Source organism: Panulirus ornatus, chromosome 7 (assembly GCF_036320965.1).
Source record: "Panulirus ornatus isolate Po-2019 chromosome 7, ASM3632096v1, whole genome shotgun sequence".
NCBI lineage: Eukaryota > Metazoa > Arthropoda > Malacostraca > Decapoda > Palinuridae > Panulirus > Panulirus ornatus.
In genome coordinates this window covers 50,790,040-50,810,888 of record NC_092230.1, presented here as the reverse complement: position 1 = coordinate 50,810,888, position 20,849 = coordinate 50,790,040, and the positions used below count along the sequence as shown (strand labels likewise).

The window sequence follows — 20,849 nt, the reverse complement described above, 5'->3', positions numbered from 1 at the left end:
ATGTCACTAAACATAATGGCATCATGCAAAAGTTGCATCCCTCCAATCACAATACTATGGGGTAACTGAGGCAGCAAGTCATGTCATCTGACTTCTAAGGCTACCATGCAGCCAAACATATTATATCCCCACCACAAGCAAATAATAAGATTTGTTCTTTAAACAAAATTTGATGCATGAAAGCCTTATTCTATAAAGTAATTAGAGGACTAAAAAAGTCTACAGTTCAAGGAAGGGAATAAAGAGTCTGGAAGAAAAGGATGAAACTGATTTAGGTTGTAAAAGTGAAAATAAGAACACAAGAGTAAGGTAAATAAGCATGAATAATAGAAATACAAAAAAAGTTATTTGTATGAGAAAGCTACAATGTCCTGAAATGGTTTGGACATATGAAGAAGAAGAATGAGGACACGACAAATGAGAGGGTATACATATCAGAGGTGGATGGAACAAGGATAATGGGGAAACCAAGGAAGTGGTGAAAGGAGTATGAAATACACTTTGAGAACCTGGGGCCTGAACATGGAGGAGGGTGTGAGGCATGCAAGGGACAGAATGAACTGGGGCAATGTGCTATACGGGGGAGGTGACATGCTGTCAATGGGCTGACTTAGGTAATATGAAGCATTCAAGGAAAACCATGCGAAGGTCTGTAAGGCCTGGTTATGGAAAGAGGACTCTTCTTGTTTTGTTGCATTACACATGAAAGCTACAGACTGGACGTAAGGAAATTAGGACATTTCTTTGTCTGTTTCTGGCGTTACCTCGTTAATGCAGGAAACAGTAAACAAGAATTATATATATTATTTATTATACTTTGTCACTGTCTCCCGCATTAGCGAGGCAGCACAAGGAAACAGATGAAAGAATGGCCCAGCCCACTCACATACACATGTATATACATACACGTCCACACACAGCACATATACATACCTATACATCTCAACGTATACATATATATAAACACACACAGACACATACATATATACGCATGTACATAATTCATACTGTCTGCCCTTATTCATTCCCGTCGCCACCCCGCCACCCATGAAATGAAAACCCCCCTCCCCCTGCATGTACGCGAGGTAGCGCTAGGAAAAGACAACAAAAGCCACATTCATTCAAACTCAGTCTCTAGCTGTCATGTATAATGCACCGAAAGCACAGCTCCCTTTCCACATCCAGGCCCCACAAAACTTTCCATGGTTTACCCCAGATGCTTCACATGTCCTGATTCAATCCATTGACAGCACATCAACCCCGGTATACCACATCGTTCCAATTCACTCTATTCCTTGCACACCTTTCACCCTCCTGCATGTTCAGGCCCTGATCACTCAAAATTTTTTTCACTCTATCTTTCCACCTGCAATTTGCTCTCCCAATTCTCCTCGTTCCCTCCATCTCTGACACATATATCCTCTTTATCAATCTTTCCTCACTCATTCTCTCCATGTGACCAAACCATTTCAAAACACCCTCTTCTGCTCTGTCAACCACACTCTTTTTATTACCACACATCTCTCTTACCCTGTTATTACTTACTCGATCAAACCACCTCACACCACATATTGTCCTCAAACATCTCATTTCCAGCACATCCACCCTCCTCTGCACAACTCTATCTATAGCCTACAACTCGTAACCATATAACATTGTTGGAACCACTATTCCTTCAAACATACCTATTTTTGCTTTCCAAGATATCGTTCTCGACTTCCACACATTATTCAATGCTCCCAGAACTTTCACCCCCTCCCCCACCCTATGATTCACTCCTGCTTCCATGATTCCATCCACTGCCAGATCCACTCCCAGATATCTAAAACACTTCACTTCTTCCAGTTTTTCTCCATTTAAACTTACCTCCCAATTGACTTGCCCCTCAACCCTACTGTACTTAATAACCTTGCTCTTATTCACATTTACTCCCAGCTTTCTTCTTTCACACACTTTACCAAACTCAGTCAACAGCTTCTGCAGTTTCTCACATGAATCAGCCACCAGCTCTGTATCATCAGCAAATAACAACTGACTCACTTCCCAAGCTCTCTCATCCCCAACAGACTGCATACTTGCCCCTCTTCCCAAAACTCTTGTATTCACCTCCCTAACAACCCCATCCATAAACAAATTAAACAACCATGGAGACATCACGCACCCCTGTCGCAAACCAAATTCACTGAGAACCAGTCACTTTCCTCTCTTCCTACACATACAAATGCCTTACATCCTCAATAAAAACTTTTCACTGCTTCAAACAACTTACCTCCCACACCATATATTCTTAGTATCTTCCACAGAGCATCTCTATCAACTCTATCATATGCCTTCTCCAGATCCATAAATGCTACATACAAATCCATTTGCTTTTCTAGGTATTTCTCACATCCATTTTTCAAAGCAAACACCTGATCCACACATCCTCTACCACTTCTGAAACCACACTGCTCTTCCCAATCTGATGCTCTGTACATGCCTTCACCCTTTCAATCAATACCCTCTCATATAATTTCCCAGGAATACTCACCAAACTTATACCTCTGTAATTTGAGCACTCACTCTTATCCCCTTTGCCTTTGTACAATGGCACTATGCAAGCATTCCACCAGTCCTCAGGCACCTCACCATGAATCATACATACATTAAATAACCTTACCAACCAGTCAACAATACAGTCACCCCCTTTATTAATAAGTTCCACTGCAATACCATCAAAACCCACTGCCTTGCTGGCTTTCATCTTCCGCAAAGCTCTTACTACCCCTTCTCTGTTTACCAAATCATTCTCCCTAGCCCATTCACTTTGCACAACACCTCAGCCAAAACACCCTATATCTGCCACTCTATCATCAAACCTTCAAAATACTCACTCCATCTCCTTCTCACATCACCACTACTTGTTATCATCTCCCCATTAACCCCCTTCACTCATGTTCCCATTTGTTACCTTGTCTTATGCATTTTATTTATCTCCTTCCAAAACATCTTTTTATCCTCCCTGAAATTTAATGATACTCTCTCACCCCAACTCTCATTTGCTCTCTTTTTTGCCTTTTGCACTTTTCTCTTGACCTCCTGCCTCTTTCTTTTATACGTCTCCCACTCATTTGCATTATTTCCCTGCAAAAATCGTCCAAATGCCTCTCTCTTCACTTTCACTAATTAATTTTACTTCTTCATCCCACTACTCACTTCCCTTTCTAATCTGCCCCCCTCCCACGCTTCTCATGCCACAAGCATCTTTTGCACAAGCCATCACTTCTTACCTAAATACATCCCATTTCTCCCCCACTCCCCTTACGACCTTTGTTCTCACCTTTTTTCATTCTGTACTCAGAATAAAACTAAGCTTTCTCACCTTAAAATTATTGGCCTAATTTTGTAAGTATACATATTTGAAGTGGTTTTTACAATTACAGTAAAATTTTTCAGCTATGCTTTCCAGAAGGCTGTCTACTTGTACCAACTTTGCATACTGTAGCTCTGTTGGCAGCTCAGACTACATTATCAACCTCCACGTTCATGCCATTATCTAGTGTTAACCATGGTACTTTAATTAATATAATGAAGTTATCCAGTAGCCAAAGTTCTTAACCCATCAACCTATTTGTTTAAGAAACTAAGACTTCCTGCCACAATTCTAGGGCTGAGTTCTAGATTGAAGTGTGGGAAGCAGGTACATGGGTACTGAATGCCTTCAATGATTATAATCTATATTATGCACAGTTGCCCTCTAAGCATGAGATATGAAGGTTTTACACTGTTTGTATAGATGTTGCCACCATAGCCAAAATCTTCCTACACCTGCTTATATATAACAATATCCTTACAGATGTTACTCATAGAGTATTGGCATATATCGTATTAATTATAACAGAATTAAAGCAAAATATACAGTAATAAAATAAAGCATGATAAAACAAGCATGTTGATTTAATGTTATCTTTAATAGTAATGGCAAAACAACTTACTTGTGGACTTTATACATCGGTCATTTCTCATGCTTTAATGTTAAAAATGCATTAATACAACTTGAAAAAGGAAAAAGGGGTCATACAGGTGTAGACAGGACAAAAAAAACTCTCTTGAAAGGTTAAAGGTCATATGAGCTTAAAAAATGAAAACATTTTCAATGTGGGCTTAGTATATATAATCAAAAAACCTTATCAGATACAGTACTCACCAACTCAGCTCAGAGTATGAATGCAAGGACTGGTTGTCTTCATCATCATTGGGAGCTCCAAGGGGTGGCCATCTTTCACCAGTTGGTCGACCATCTGAGTCCCATTCTTCATCACAGGTTGTACTTTCTCCCAAACCACAGTTTTTGGTGGACTCGATATCAACATCCTTACAATCTTTGATGATGTCAGTGTCAAAGCTGCTAAAATCCCTCCTCAAATTTTCTTCAAACTCCCTACAGCAGTTATTTCTATCAACTCTGAAATCTTTGAAGTCTTGTTTTGTACTGAGCGCACTAAGGACATAGTCGGTTGAAAAACATCCCTTTACATTTTCTACACTTCTCTCATTATCATTCTGACAAGTTATGACCACTGACATATCATATCCATCAACACTATCTTCCTTTATAGCATTCTCAACATTCTCAACATTCTCAAAGTGTTGTCCATTTTTCAACTCACAAATTTCATATATGTCACTTCTGCACTTTTTATCTTGAGGATATTTATTACTGTCTGTTTCAGAACTACCAAAAATCTGAGTTTCTATCCTTTCAATGCCACAAGGTATTCCATCTCCAAAACTATCAACACATTCACTCTGAATCTTCATCATCTCTAATATTTTGTCATCTGCAGCCATATCTGAAAAACAAAAGTCCACATAGTAGTTTTATGCTATTACTTTGCTTAGAATTAAGTTGTTACATGGATTTCCTTATTTCATGAACTGAATTTGGTTAGCAATGGGGCCCGTAAGAACAATGAAGACAACTGATTTCATCGTTTGAGCATCATGACGAGGAAAATACTAAATATATCTATTCATCTATCCATCTATATCTCTGATGCCTATTCCCTTTGGGAATTCCCTTAAGAGGGTGGCCAAGGCAAAAGAGCCTCCATAACTGTTGTGAACTTCAGTGCAGTTCCTCAACCTTTAGTGCTTTACCCTAAACAGGCCACTAGCAAAGAACAACTGCAATAAAGTTTTTTCAGAGGCTCCTACTTGATGTTACTAACAACTATCAAATGTGTCTACCTAATGTTCCTGCCTAACAGCAAATATATAATAAGGAATTTGTTTCTTTCCAATAAACAGATGGGCTTTTCAACTATCTTAACCCTTGCAGAGTTTTCATTAGCAATCATATGTCATCAGATTTACCCTCTAGGGGTTTTTATGATCATTTGCATCCATGAAGCTCTGCATTTAAGTTTAATGTTATCTTTATTGTGTATCACTAACTTTCATACAATGTCATTCATATCAATGGTGGATGAACACTCACCATATTACTTGCAAATCTGCCTAATTCTGTCAGCTAACCCAGATGTTGCCTTGTGTCTGTGTTTGTACAATTGTGTTTTTACAGTTTCTACCAGTGTTAACTCATTGTTACATTGTGGAAGTTATTTACACATAAATGAACTTTAGAACCATGGTTGACAATCCTAAATCATTTACATTAGGTATAAGGACATTCAAGATTGTAAATGGTTAGCGGATGAGTTGCCTGAAGGACAGAAGTGCTCTTAAAAAGAGACATCATATTGATGACCAAATATTAGTGTTACTTGTTATACTGATGGTGGCATTCTTGTGCTCTCTCAACCACATCTTTTCTATTTCTGCACATCTCTCTTACCTTTTCATTACTTACTCTCATCTTTATCTGTTTTAATTTCAGCAAAAATCTTTTGACAATATAACTGAATAGCTATATTTTCTGAAAACTATGTTGATTTTACACAGATTTAAACATGCCAGCCTAAGCCTTCAAGGAGGATGAGCACTCTTTGCTTGGCTCCTCCTCCTGTTCCATCTTTTAAAAAATGAAATAAAAGAAGCGGATAATACCGTACTTAATATCTTTTTTTCCTTATCAATATATGAAGGGTGACAGATCCTATATGCCCTTAACACTCTCAGGCCTCAGACTGGATGACTCTAACCCACTTAAGTTTTGGGATCTTGTAGGTTTTTACCACAATGAACCTATTTCTTTTTTTATTCTTTTGAGGAAGTATTTTTTGAAAAATAATCATAAAATCATAAAATCAAGTGAAAAAACGTTTTTTTTACATGTTTATCTAATAAGTTGTAAAATCAACATCATTTATAGAAAATATAGCTATCCAGATATAATCAAAATTTTTATTTTATGTTAACTGAGATGGCACTGAAGAGCTGAGGCCCTAATCAAGACTATCCCATTAACAATATATACATAATATACCATAGCCTGAGCCAGGCACCCATTTTATCAACCAACCACTGAGGGTGGATGAACAGCTAGGCTGAATGTGGACTGACTGCTTCAACCAGGATTCAAACCTATGCACTTGACCCTGGGTGGCCCATGAATGCGTCATGATCAGGAATGTTAACCACTACACCAATGATATTAGAGCATATAAAGATGAGAGTAAGTACTGAAAGAGCAAAAGAGGTGCGTGGAAATAAAAAAGGTGAAGTTGAGAGAACACAAGAATGCCATTATCAGTATAACAAGTAACACTTTAATATTTGATCATCAATATGGTGTCTCTTGTGAGGAGCACTCCTGTCCTTCAGGCAACTCATCTGCTAACCATTCACAGTTCTTGAATGTCCGTATACCTAATGTAGATGCTACAGGATTATCAGCCATTGCTCTTAAATTCACTTACATTCACTATGTAACCCTGAGGTAACACTGGTAGAAACATCATAAAAAAAAAAATTGTATAAACACAGACACAAGGCAACATCTGGGTCAGCTGACAAAATTAAACAGATTTCCACTTAATTAAAGTTCATCCACAATCAATATCAATGACATGTATGAAAGTTAGTAACACACAATAAAAACATTAAACTTAAATGTGGAGCTTCATGGATGCAAATTATCATAAAAACACCAAGAGGGTAAATCTAAACTATAGTATTAGAAAGAAGTGTGGTAGAAATATGAATATGGTTGAGAAAAGTGAATGGGGTGAGCTGAAGTGGATTCAACATAAGAAAATAAGGGGAAATCAACTACGTATGTCAGAAATGGAGGGAGGATGGAGGACTACCTATAATGAGACTTTGCTATGAATGTGCAGGAGGGAGATATATGTACAAGGAAAAGAGCAAAGTGGAGAAATTTGGTATGCAAGTGACATTGTGCAGTCATTGGGCTGAACCAGAGCATATGAAGTAATCAGGGTAAGCCATAGAAAGGTCTGCAGGTCTAAGCTTTGGATGAGGAATTCATGGTTTCAGTGCATTATACATGACAGAAGAGAGTAAATGTAAGCAAATGAGGGCATTCATCATCTCTTCCAAGCCCTACTTCACTACACACACAGAAACTGCAGAAGCTGGTGAGTGAGTTTGGTAAAGTGTGTGAAAGAAGAAAGCTCAGAGTAAATGTGAATAAGAGCAAGGTTATTAGGTACAGTAGGGTTGGGGGATAGGTCAATTGGGAGGTAAGTTTGAAAGGAGAAAAACTGGAGGAACTGAAGTGTTTTAGATATCTGGGAGTGGATTTGGTAGCAGAGGGAACCATGGAAGCGGAAGTAAATCATTGGGTGGGGGTAGGGCGAAAGTTCTGGGGGCATAGAAAAATGTGTGGAACTCGAGAACATTATCTTAGAAAGCAAAAATGGGTATGTTTGAAGGAATAGTGGTTTCAACAATGTTATATGGTTACAAGGCGTGGGCTATAGATAGAGTTGTGCGGAGGAGGGTGGATGTGCTGGAAATCAGATGTCTGAGGACAATATGTGGTGTGAGGTGGTTTGATCAAGTAAGTAATGAAAGGGTAAGAGAGATGTAAGGTGGTAAAAAGAGTGTGGTTGAGAGAGCAGAAAAGGGTGTGTTGAAATGGTTTGGTCACATGGAGAGAATAAGTGAGGAAAGATTGACCAAGAGATGTGTCAGAGGTGGAGGGAAGGAGGAGAAGTGGGAGACCAAATTGGAGGTGGAAAGATGGAGTGAAAAAGATTTTGAGTGATCGGGGCCTGAACATGCAGGAGGGTGAAAGGCATGCAAGGAATAGAGTGAATTGGAATGATGTGGTATACTGGGGTCGACGTGCTGTCAATGGATTGAACCAGGGTGTGAAGCGTCTGGGGTAAACCATGGAAAGTTTTGTGGGGCCTGGATGTGGAAAGGGAGCTGTGGTTTCAGTGCATTATACATGACAGCTAGAGACTGAGTGTGAACGAATGTGGCCTTTGTTGTCTTTTTCCTAGAGCTACCTCACGCACTTGCGGGAGAGGGGATTGTCATTTAATGTGTGGTGGGTAGGCGACGGGAATGAATAAGGGCAGACAGCAGATTTGGTAAACAGAGAAGAGGTAGTAAAAGCTTTGCGGAAGATGAAAGCCGGCAAGGCAGCAGGTTTGGATGGTATTGCAGTGGAATTTATTAAAAAAGGGGGTGACTGTATTGTTGACTGGTTGGTAAGGTTATTTAATGTATGTATGACTCATGGTGAGGTGCCTGAGGATTGGCGGAATGCGTGCATAGTGCCATTGTACAAAGGCAAAGGGGATAAGAGTGAGTGCTCAAATTACAGAGGTATAAGTTTGTTGAGTATTCCTGGGAAATTATATGGGAGGATATTGATTGAGAGGGTGAAGGCATGTACAGAGCATCAGATTGGGGAAGAGCAGTGTGGTTTCAGAAGTGGTAGAGGATGTGTGGATCAGGTGTTTGCTTTGAAGAATGTATGTGAGAAATACTTAGAAAAGCAAATGGATTTGTATGTAGCATTTATGGATCTGGAGAAGGCATATGATAGAGTTGTTAGAGATGTTCTGTGGAAGGTATTAAGAATATATGGTGTGGGAGGCAAGTTGTTAGAAGCAGTGAAAAGTTTTTATCGAGGATGTAAGGCATGTGTACGTGTAGGAAGAGAGGAAAGTGATTGGTTCTCAGTGAATGTAGGTTTGCGGCAGGGGTGTGTGATGTCTCCATGGTTGTTTAATTTGTTTATGGATGGAGTTGTTAGGGAGGTGAATGCAAGAGTTTTGGAAAGAGGGGCAAGTATGAAGTCTGTTGGGGATGAGAGAGCTTGGGAAGTGAGTCAGTTGTTGTTCGCTGATGATACAGCGCTGGTGGCTGATTCATGTGAGAAACTGCAGAAGCTGGTGACTGAGTTTGGTAAAGTGTGTGAAAGAAGAAAGTTAAGAGTAAATGTGAATAAGAGCAAGGTTATTAGGTAAAGTAGGGTTGAGGGTCAAGTCAATTGGGAGGTGAGTTTGAATGGAGAAAAACTGGAGGAAGTGAAGTGTTTTAAATATCTGGGAGTGGATCTGGCAGCGGATGGAACCATGGAAGCGGAAGTGGATCATAGGGTGGGGGAGGGGGCGAAAATTCTGGGAGCCTTGAAGAATGTGGAAGTCGAGAACATTATCTCGGAAAGCAAAAATGGGTATGTTTGAAGGAATAGTGGTTCCAACAATGTTGTATGGTTGCGAGGCGTGGGCTATGGATAGAGTTGTGCGCAGGAGGATGGATGTGCTGGAAATGAGATGTTTGAGGACAATGTGTGGTGTGAGGTGGTTTGATCGAGTGAGTAACGTAAGGGTGAGAGAGATGTGTGGAAATAAAAAGAGGTGGTTGAGAGAGCAGAAGAGGGTGTTTTGAAATGGTTCGGGCACATGGAGAGAATGAGTGAGGAAAGATTGACCAAGAGAATATATGTGTCGGAGGTGGAGGGAACGAGGAGAAGAGGTAGACCAAATTGGAGGTGGAAAGATGGAGTGAAAAAGATTTTGTGTGATCAGGGCCTGAACATGCAGGAGGGTGTAAGGAGGGCAAGGAATAGAGTGAATTGGAGCGATGTGGTATACCAGGGTTGACGTGCTGTCAGTGGATTGAATCAAGGCATGTGAAGCGTCTGGGGTAAACCATGGAAAGCTGTGTAGGTATGTATATTTGCGTGTGTGGACGTATGTATATACATGTGTATGGGGGTGGGTTGGGCCATTTCTTTCGTCTGTTTCCTTGCGCTACCTCGCAAACGCGGGAGACAGCGACAAAGCAAAATAAATGAAATAATAATAATATTTTTTTTATCATACATGTCGCTGTCTCCCGCATTAGCGAGGTAGCACAAGGAAACAGACAAAGGAATGGCCCAACCCACCCATATACACATGTATATACATACACATCCACACACACACAGATACATACCTATACATCTCAACGTACACTTATATATACACACACAGACATACATATATGCACATGTACATAATTCATACTTTTTTTTTTTTTTTTTGCTTTGTCGCTGTCTCCCGCGTTTGCGAGGTAGCGCAAGGAAACAGACGAAAGAAATGGCCCAACCCACCCCCATACACATGTATATACATACATGTCCACACATGCAAATATACATACCTATACATCTCAATGTACACATATATATGCACACAGACATATACATATATACACATGTACATAATTCATACAGTCTGCCTTTATTTATTCCCATCGCCACCTCGCCACACATGGAATAACATCCCCCTCCCACCTCATGTGTGCGAGGTAGCGTTGGGAAAAGACAACAAAGGCCACATTCGTTCACACTCAGTCTCTAGCTGTCATGTAATAATGCCCGAAACCACAGCTCCCTTTCCACATCCAGGCCCCATAGAACTTTCCATGGTTTACCCCAGACGCTTCACATGCCCTGATTCAATCCATTGACAGCACCTCGACCCCGGTATACCACATCGATCCAATTCACTCTATTCCTTGCCCGCCTTTCACCCTCCTGCACGTTCAGGCCCCGATCACTCAAAATCTTTTTCATTCCATCCTTCTCACTGGGAAGCAATCATTTTCCTCTCTTCCTACTCATACAAATGCCTTACATCCTCGATAAAAACTTTTCAGTGCCTCTAGCAACTTACCTCTCATACCTTGTACTCTTAATACCTTCGACAGAGCATCTCTTTCAACTCTATCATATGATTTCTCCAGATCTATTAATGCTACATACAAATCCATTTGTTATTCTAAGTATTTCTCACATACATTCTTCAAAGCAAACACCTGATCCATACATCTTCTACCACTTCTGAAACCATAATGCTCTCCCCAATCTGATGTTCTGTACATGCCTTCACCCTCTCAATCAATACCCTCCCATATAATTTCCCAGGAACACTCAACAAACTTATACCTCAGTAATTTGAACACTCACTCATGTATATTAACTATGTATTTTAACTTTTTAAAAGGGGAAACAGAAGAAGGAGTCAAGCGGAAAGTGCCATCCTCCTTGAAGACTCAGATTGGGGTGTCTATATGTGTGTAGATGTAACCAAGATGAGAAAAAAAGTAGAGATATGTAGTATCTTTCAGGAAAGGAACCTGGATGTTTTGGCTCTGAGTGAAACAAAGCTCAAGGGTAAAGGGGAAGAGTGGTTTGGGAATGTCTTGGGAGTAAAGTCAGGGGTTGGTGAAAGGATAAGAGCAAGGGAAGGAGTAGCACTACTCCTGAAACAGGAGTGGTGGGAGTATGTGATAGAGTGTAAGAAAGTTAAGTAAACTCTAGATTGATATGGGTAAAACTGAAAGTGGATGGAGAGAGATGGGTGATTATTGGTGCATATGCGCCTGGGCAAGAAAAGAAAGATCATGAGAGGCAAGTGTTTTGGGAGGAGCTGAGTGAGTGTGTTAGGAGTTTTGATGCACAAGACCAGGTTATAGTGATGGACGATTTGAATGCAAAGGTGAGTAATGTGGCAGTTGAGAGAATAATTGGTGTACATGGGGTGTTCAGTGTTGTAAATGGAAATGGTGAAGAGCTTGTAGATTTATGTGCTGAAAAAGGACTGGTGATTGGGAAAACCTGGTTTAGAAAGTGAGATATACATAAGTATATGTATGTAGGTAGGAGAGATGGCCAGAGAGCATTCTTAATTGATAGGCGCACGAAAGAGAGACTTTTGGATGTTAATGTGCTGAGAGGTGTAACTGGAGGGATGTCTGATCATTATCTTGTGGGGGCGAAGGTGAAGATTTGTAGAGATTTTCAGAAAAGAAGAGAGAATGTTGGGGTGAAGAGAGTGGTGAGAGTAAGTGAGCTTGGGAAGGAGACGTGTGAGGAGGTACCAGGAGAGAATGAGTACAGAATGGAAAAAGGTGAGAACAAAGGACATAAGGGGAGTGGGGGAGGAATGGGATGTATTTAGGGAAGCAGTGATGGCTTACACAAAAGATGCTTGTGGCATGAGAAGCATGGGAGGTGGGCAGATTAGAACGGGTAGTGAGTGGTGGGATGAAGAAGTAAGATTGTTAGTGAAAGAGAAGAGAGAGGCATTTGGACGATTTTTGCAGGGAAATAATGCAAATGATTGGGAGATGTATAAAAGAAAGAGGCAGGAGGTCAAGAGCAAGGTGCAAGAGGTGAAAAAGAGGGCAAATGAGAGTTAGGGTGAGAGAGTATCATCAAATTTTAGGGAGAATAAAAAGATGTTCTGGAAGGAGGTAAATAAAGTGCATATGACAAGGGAATGAATGGGAACTTCAGTAAAGGGGGCTAATGGGGAGGGGATAACAAGTAGTGGTGATGTGAGAAGATGGAGTGAGTATTTTGAAGGTTTGTTGAATGTGTTTGATGATAAGAGTGGCAGATATAGGGTGTTTTGGTCAAGGTGGTGTGTAGAGTGAGAGGGTTAGGTAAAGTGATTTGGTAAACAGAGAAGAGGTAGTAAAAGCTTTGCGGAAGATGAAAGCCAGCAAGGCAGCAGGTTTGGATGGTATTGCAGAGGAATTTATTAAAAATGGGGGTGACTCTATTGTTGACTGGTTGGTAAGGTTATTTAATGTATGTATGACTCATGGTGAGGTGCCTGAGGATTGGCAGAATGCTTGCATAGTGCCATTGCACAAAGGCAAAGTGGATAAAAGTGAGTGCACAAATTATAGAGGTAAAAGTTTGTTGAGTATTCCTGGGAAATTATATGGGAGGGTATTGATTGAGAGGGTGAAGGCATGTACAGAGCATCAGATTGGGGAAGAGCAGTGTGGTTTCAGAAGTGGTAGAGGATGTGTGGATCAGGTGTTTCCTTTGAGGAATGTATGTGAGAAATACTTAGAAAAGCAAATGGATTTGTATGTAGCATTTATGGATCTGGAGAAGGCATATGATAGAGTTGATAGAGATGCTCTGTGGAAGGTATTAAGAATATATGGTGTGGGAGGCAAGTTGTTAGAAGCAATGAAATGTTCTTATCGAGGATGTATGGCATGTGTACGTGTAGGAAGAGAGGAAAGTGATTGGTTCTCTGTGAATGTAGGTTTGCGGCAGGGGTGTGTGATGTTTCCATGGTTGTTTAAATTGTTTATGAATGGGGTTGTTAGGGAGGTGAATGCAAGAGTTTTGGAAAGAGGGGCAAGTATGAAGTCTGTTGTGGATGAGAGAGCTTGGGAAGTGAGTCAGTTGTTGTTCGCTGATGATACAGCGCTGGTGGCTGATTCGGGTGAGAAACTGCAGAAGCTGGTGACTGAGTCTGGTAAAGTGTGTGAAAGAAGAAAGCTGAGAGTAAATGTGAATAAGAGCAAGGTTGTTAGGTACAGTAGGGTCAAGGGAAAGGTTAACTGGGGGGTAAGTTTGAATGGAGAAAAACTGGAGGAAGTGAAATGTTTTAGATATCTGGGAGTGGATTTGGCAGCAGATGGAACCATGGAAGTGGAAGTGAATCATAGGGTGGGGGAAGGGCGAAAGTTCTGGGAGCGTTGAAGAATGTGTGGAAGTTGAGAAGATTCTCTCGGAAAGCAAAAATGGGTATGTTTGAAGGAATAGCGGTTCCAACAATGTTATATGGTTGCGAAGCATGGGATATGGATAGAGTTGTGCGCAGGAGGGTGGATGTGCTGGAAATGAGATGTTTGAGGACAATATGTGGTGTGAGATGGTTTGATCAAGTAAGTAATAATGGGGTAAGAGAGATGTGTGTTGATAAAAAGAGTGTGGTTGAGAGAGCAGAAGAGGGTGTTTTGAAATGGTTTGGTCACATGGAGAGAATGAGTGAGGAAAGATTGACAAAGAGGATATATGTGTCAGAGGTGGAGGGAACGAGAACTGGGAGACCAAATTGGAGGTGGTAAGATGGAGTGAAAAAGATTTTGAGTGATTGGAGCCTGAACATGCAGGAGGGTGAAAGGCGTGCAAGGAATAGAGTGAATTGGAACGATGTGGTATATCGGGGTCAATGTGCTGTCAATGGATTGAACCAGGGCATGTGAAGCGTCTGGGGTAAACCATGGAAAGTTCTGTGGGGCGTGGATGTGGAAAGGGAGCTGTGGTTTTGGTGCATTATTACGTGACAGCTAGAGACTGAATGTGAACGAATGTGTCTTTTCCTAGCGCTAGCTTGCACACATGAGGGGGGAGTGGGTTGTCATTTCATGTGTGGTGGGGTGGCGATGGGAATGAATAAAGGCAGACAGTATGAATTACGTACATGTGTATATATGTATATGTCTGTGTGTATGTATATGTATACATTGAGATGTATAGATATGTATATTTGCGTGTGTGGACGTGTATGTATATACATATGTATGTGGGTGGGTTGGGCCATTTCTTTCGTCTGTTTCCTTGCACTACCTTGCTAATGCGGGAGACAGCGATAAAGCAAAATAAATAAATAAATATATATATATATATTTTGAAGGTTTGTTGAATGTGTTTGATGATACAGTGGCAGATATAGGGTGTTTTGGTCGAGGTGGTGTGCAAAGTGAGAGGGTTAGGGAAGATGATTTGGTAAACAGAGAAGAGGTAGTAAAAGCTTTGCGGAAGATGAAAGCCGGCAAGGCAGCAGGTTTGGATGGTATTGCAGTGGAATTTATTAAAAAAGGGGGTGACTGTATTGTTGACTGGTTGGCAAGGTTATTTAATGTATGTATGACTCATGGTGAGGTGCCTGAGGATTGGCGGAATGCATGCATAGTGCCATTGTACAAAGGCAAAGGGGATAAGAGTGAGTGCTCAAATTACAGAGGTATAAGTTTGTTGAATATTCCTGGTAAATTATATGGGAGGATATTGATTGAGAGGGTGAAGGCATGTACAGAGCATCAGATTGGGGAAGAGCAGTGTGGTTTCAGAAGTGGTAGAGGATGTGTGGATCAGGTGTTTGCTTTGAAGAATGTATGTGAGAAATACTTAGAAAAGCAAATGGATTTGTATGTAGCATTTATGGATCTGGAGAAGGCATATGATAAGAGTTGATAGAGATGCTCTGTGGAAGGTATTAAGAATATATGGTGTGGGAGGCAAGTTGTTAGAAGCAGTGAAAAGTTTTTATCGAGGATGTAAGGCATGTGTACGTGTAGGAAGAGAGGAAAGTGATTGGTTCTCAGTGAATGTAGGTTTGCGGCAGGGGTGTGTGATGTCTCCATGGTTGTTTAATTTGTTTATGGATGGGGTTGTTAGGGAGATGAATGCAAGAGTTTTGGAAAGAGGGGCAAGTATGAAGTCTGTTGGGGATGAGAGAGCATGGGAAGTGAGTCAGTTGTTGTTCGCTGATGATACAGCGCTGGTGGCTGATTCATGTGAGAAACTGCAGAAGCTGGTGACTGAGTTTGGTAAAGTGTGTGAAAGAAGAAAGTTAAGAGTAAATGTGAATAAGAGCAAGGTTATTAGGTACAGTAGGGTGGAGGGTCAAGTCAATTGGGAGGTGAGTTTGAATGGAGAAAAACTGGAGGAAGTGAAGTGTTTTAGATATCTAGGAGTGGATCTGGCAGCGGATGGAACCATGGAAGCGGAAGTGGATCATAGGGTGGGGGAGGGGGTGAAAATTCTGGGAGCCTTGAAGAATGTGTGGAAGTCGAGAACATTATCTCGGAGAGCAAAAATGGGTATGTTTGAAGGAATAGTGGTTCCAACAATGTTGTATGGTTGCGAGACGTGGGCTATGGATAGAGTTGTGCGCAGGAGGATGGATGTGCTGGAAATGAGATGTTTGAGGACAATATGTGGTGTGAGGTGGTTTGATCGAGTAAGTAACGTAAGGGTAAGAGAGATGTGTGGAAATAAAAAGAGCGTGGTTGAGAGAGCAGAAGAGGGTGTTTTGAAATGGTTCGGGCACATGGAGAGAATGAGTGAGGAAAGATTGACCAAGAGAATATATGTGTCGGAGGTGGAGGGAACGAGGAGAAGAGGGAGACCAAATTGGAGGTGGAAAGATGGAGTGAAAAAGATTTTGTGTGATCGGGGCCTGAACATGCAGGAGGGTGAAAGGAGGGCAAGGAATAGAGTGAATTGGAGCGATGTGGTATACCGGGGTTGACGTGCTGTCAGTGGATTGAATCAAGGCATGTGAAGCGTCTGGGGTAAACCATGGAAAGCTGTGTAGGTATGTATATTTGCGTGTGTGGACGTATGTATATACATGTGTATGGGGGTGGGTTGGGCCATTTCTTTCGTCTGTTTCCTTGCGCTACCTCGCAAACGCGGGAGACAGCGGCAAAAAAAAAAATATATATATATATATATATATATATATATATATATATATATATATATATATATATATATATATATCTCTTTCTTCTTTCTTTCATACTATTCGCCATTTCCCGCACTAGCAAGGCAGCGTTAAGAACAGAGGACTGAGCCTCTGAAGGATTATCCTCACCTGGCCCCCTTCTCTGTTCCTTCTTTTGGAAAATTAAAAAAATGAGAGGGGAGGATTTTCAGCCCCCCGCTCCCTCCCCTTTCTACGACATGCAGGGAATATATATATATGGGGTTAATTAATGTAAAAGTAATACGTTTGTGGAATATCATAGATGTAATAATCCTGGGCCAACCTCTCAAGCAACCAAGATTTATCTTATTGTTAAAAGTTCTTATAATATATATTACGCTCATGAAAATGCAAAGTCAATATGGTGCCGTATATCAACAAACAGACAACACAGCCAGGCCTATACCATCCCTAGCAGTTAAATGTGGCTATATTTCTGGCTACAATAGTAGATTAGGCCACATTTGTCTTACTTTTTAATAATTGTCTTAGTTACAGGTCAGACAGCAGGAGACAGCGACAAAGTAAAAAAAAAAAAAAAAAAAAAAAAAAAAAAAAAAAATATTCCAGAAATGTTAACACTGTACTATCTTTCATCATCACATAACTAATAAACAATGATCAATAAACTGTTCAGTCAATAAAAATGAAAATCATATTCATATGGTCTTGCTCTATTCTCCATAATGTCACAATCTCACAGGAAATTCTCTAAAATCTTCCACAGGTGTGCTAACTACTACAGGAGAAAAGAACAAGATGTTACAGGAGAAATGACAACCAAGATGTTACAGGAGAATTGACGGCCAAGATGTTACAGGAGAAGTGACGACGAAGATGTTATAGAAGTAACCAAGATATTATAGAAGTGACCAAGATGTTACAGAAGTGACAAAGATGTTACAGGAGAAGTGACGACCAAGATGTTACAGAAGTGATGACCACGATGTTACAGAAGTGACTAAGATGTTACAGGAGAAGTGACAAAGATGTTACAGGAGAAGTAACCAAGATGTTACAAGAGAAGTGATGACCAAGATGTTCCAAGAGAAGTGAAGACCAACATGTTTCAGGACAAGTAACCAAGATGTTACAGGACAAGTGACTAAGGTGGTACATAAGTGTCAACCAAGATGTTACAAGAGAAGTGATGACCAAGATGTTACAGGAGAAGTGACCAAGATGTTATAGGAGAAATGAAAACCAAGATGTTACAGGAGAAGTGAAGACTAAGATGTAACAGAAGTGACAACCAAGATATTACAGGAGAAGTGACAACTAAGATGTTACAGGAGAAGTGATGACTAAGATGTTACAGGAGAAGTGAAGACCAAGATGTTACAGGAGAAGTGACCACGATGTTACAGAAGTGACGACCAAGATGTTACATGAGAAGTGACCAAGATGTTACAAGAGAAGTGACAACCAAGATGTTACATGAGAAGTGAAGACCAAGGTGTTACAGAAGTGACAACCAAGATGTTACAGAAGTAACCAAGATGTTACAGAAGTGACCAAGATGTTACAGAAGTGACTAAGATGTTACAGGAGAAGAGACGACCAAGAAGTTACAGAAGTGACGACCAAGATGTTACAGGAGAAGTGACGACCAAGATGTTACAGAAGTAACCAAGATGTTACAGGAGAAGTGACTAAGTTGTTACAGGAGAAGTGAAGACCAAGATGTTACAAGAGAAGTGACGACCAAGATGTTACAGAAGTGACTACCAAGATGTTACTGAAGTGACGACTAAGATGTGAGAGAAGTGAAGACCAAGATGTTACAGAAGTGAAGACCAAGATGTTACAGGAGAAGTGACAACCAAGATGTTACAGGAGAAGTAACCAAGATGTTACAAGATAAGTGATGACCAAGATGTTACAGAAGTGAAGACCAAGATGTTACAAGAGAAGTGACGACCAAGATGTTAAAGAAGTGACGACCAAGATGTTACAGAAGTGACAACTAAGATGTGAGAGAAGTGAAGACCAAGATGTTACAGAAGTGAAGACCAAGATGTTACAGGAGAAGTGACAACCAAAATGTTACAGAAGTAACCAAGATGTTACAAGATTAGTGATGACCAAGATGTTACAGGAGAAGTGAAGACCAAGATGTTACAGGAGAAGTGATGACCAAGATGTTACAGAAGTAACCAAGATGTTACAGAAGTAATGACAATGATGTTACAGAAGTGATGACCAAGATGTTATAGAAGTGATGACAAAGATGTTACAGAAGTGAGGACCAGATGTTACAGAAGTAATGACCAAGACGTTACAGAAGTGATGACCAAGATGTTACAGGAGAAGTGAAGACCAAGATTTTACAGAAGTGATGACCAAGATGTTACAGGAAAAGTGATGACCAAGACGGTACAGGAGAAGTGATGACCAAGATGTTACAGAAGTGATCACCAAGATGTTACAGAAGTAACCAAGATGTTACAGAAGTGAAGACCAAGGTGTTACAGAAGTGATGACCAAGATGTTAAAGAAGTAACCAAGATGTTACAGAAGTGATGACCACGATGTTACAGGAAAAGTGACTAAGATGTTCTAGAAGTAATGACCAAGATGTTGCAGAAGTGATGACCAAGATGTTACAGAAGTGACCAAAATGTTACAGAAGTGTTCAAGATGTTACAGAAGTGATGATCAAGATATACAGAAGTGATGACCAAGATGTTGCAGGAGAGGTGAAGATCAAGATGTTACAAAAGTGACCAAGATGTTACAGAAGAAGTGATGACCAAGATGTTGCAGAAGTGATGACCACGATGTTACAGAAGTGATGACCATGATGTTACAGAAGTATTAATCATGATGTTACAGAAGTGATGACCAAGATGTCACAGAAGTGATGACCAAGATGTTGCAGAAGTGATGACCATGATGTTACAGAAGTAATAACCATGATGTTACAGAAGTGATGACCAAGATGTCACAGGAGAAGTGATGACCAAGATGTTAGAGCAGAAGTGATGACCAAGATGTTACAGAAGTGATAACCATGATGTTACAGGAGAAGTGATGACCAAGATGTTACAGAAGAAGTGATGACCAAGATGTTGCAGGAGAAGTGATGACCAAGATGTTACAGAAGTGATAACCATGATGTTACAAGAGAAGTGATGACCAAGATGTCACAGAAGTGATGACCAAGATGTTGCAGGAGAAGTGATGACCAAGATGTTGCAGAAGTGATGATCAAGATGTTACAGAAGTGACCAAGATGTTACAGGAGAATTGATGACCAAGATGTTGCAGAAGTGATGATGATGTTACAAGAGAAGTGACCAAGATGCTACAGGAGAAGTGATGACCAAGATGTTGCAGAAGTGATGATCAAGATGTTACAGGAGAAGTGACCAAGATGTTACAGGAGAAGTGATGACCAAGATGTTGCAGAAGTGATGACCAAGCTATTACAGAAGTGATGACCAAGATGTGAGTTAAGATATTATTACCTACCTGCCGCTCACTCCTGATAACAACAATGCCAGCCTCCTTCAGCCAATGTTTAATGTTGGTTTAAGATCAGGTAAAGGTGAAGCAGGGAGGGAGGAGCGAGGTAGGACAAGCTGAGTGTGTTATATCCCGTCTGTCACTGACAACATAGTCGATCAGCTGCTGTCGTCTGCTACGGCTGTGTCCCGATCCTTGACTTCCTCACATGAGTACATCAATGATTTAAAAAATATATACATACATTACAAATTTTTTTATTAAAATTATATATCCAAAAATTACAGAAAAACAAACTCATATAGATAGACACACAAATTCTTATCTTGTGGCATATACTGACTTTGGCAAATATATTCTATTAAAGTATTGGGACAGTATTGACGTCATAAGAGGCTGGAGTTAAGCACAAGACACATGTGCTGTTCACTACTTATTTACTTTGCCACACCACCACTGCATAACATTTTATGTATATGTTATGAAAAAATAGAAAGATTCTACATCTCACACCACAGATATACTAAATAAACGATATATATATATATATATATATATATATATATATATATATATATATATATATATATATATATATATATATATATTTTTTTTTTTTTTTTTTTTATACTTTGTCGCTGTCTCCCGCGTTTGCGAGGT

The 20,849-nt window shown here is 40.3% G+C and overlaps 1 protein-coding gene across 3 annotated transcripts in view; it reads right to left on the bottom strand.

Moving 5' to 3' along the window:
* LOC139749639 (RUN domain-containing protein 1-like) overlaps positions 1-20,374 on the bottom strand; it is a 250,604-nt gene extending 230,230 nt beyond the window's left edge. The window contains exons 1-2 of one of the 3 annotated variants that reach the window (XM_071663796.1): positions 20,196-20,374; positions 4,187-4,832 (exon numbers count right to left, since the gene is read on the bottom strand). In XM_071663796.1, the coding sequence (XP_071519897.1) occupies positions 4,187-4,830 (644 nt within the window). In that variant the 5' untranslated portion in view covers positions 4,831-4,832; positions 20,196-20,374. Of the gene's footprint in view, positions 1-4,186; positions 4,833-20,191 lie in introns of all 3 variants that reach the window. The other 2 variants (XM_071663799.1, XM_071663798.1) reach the window with 2 other exon arrangements.
* Positions 20,375-20,849: the final 475 nt, after the last annotated feature.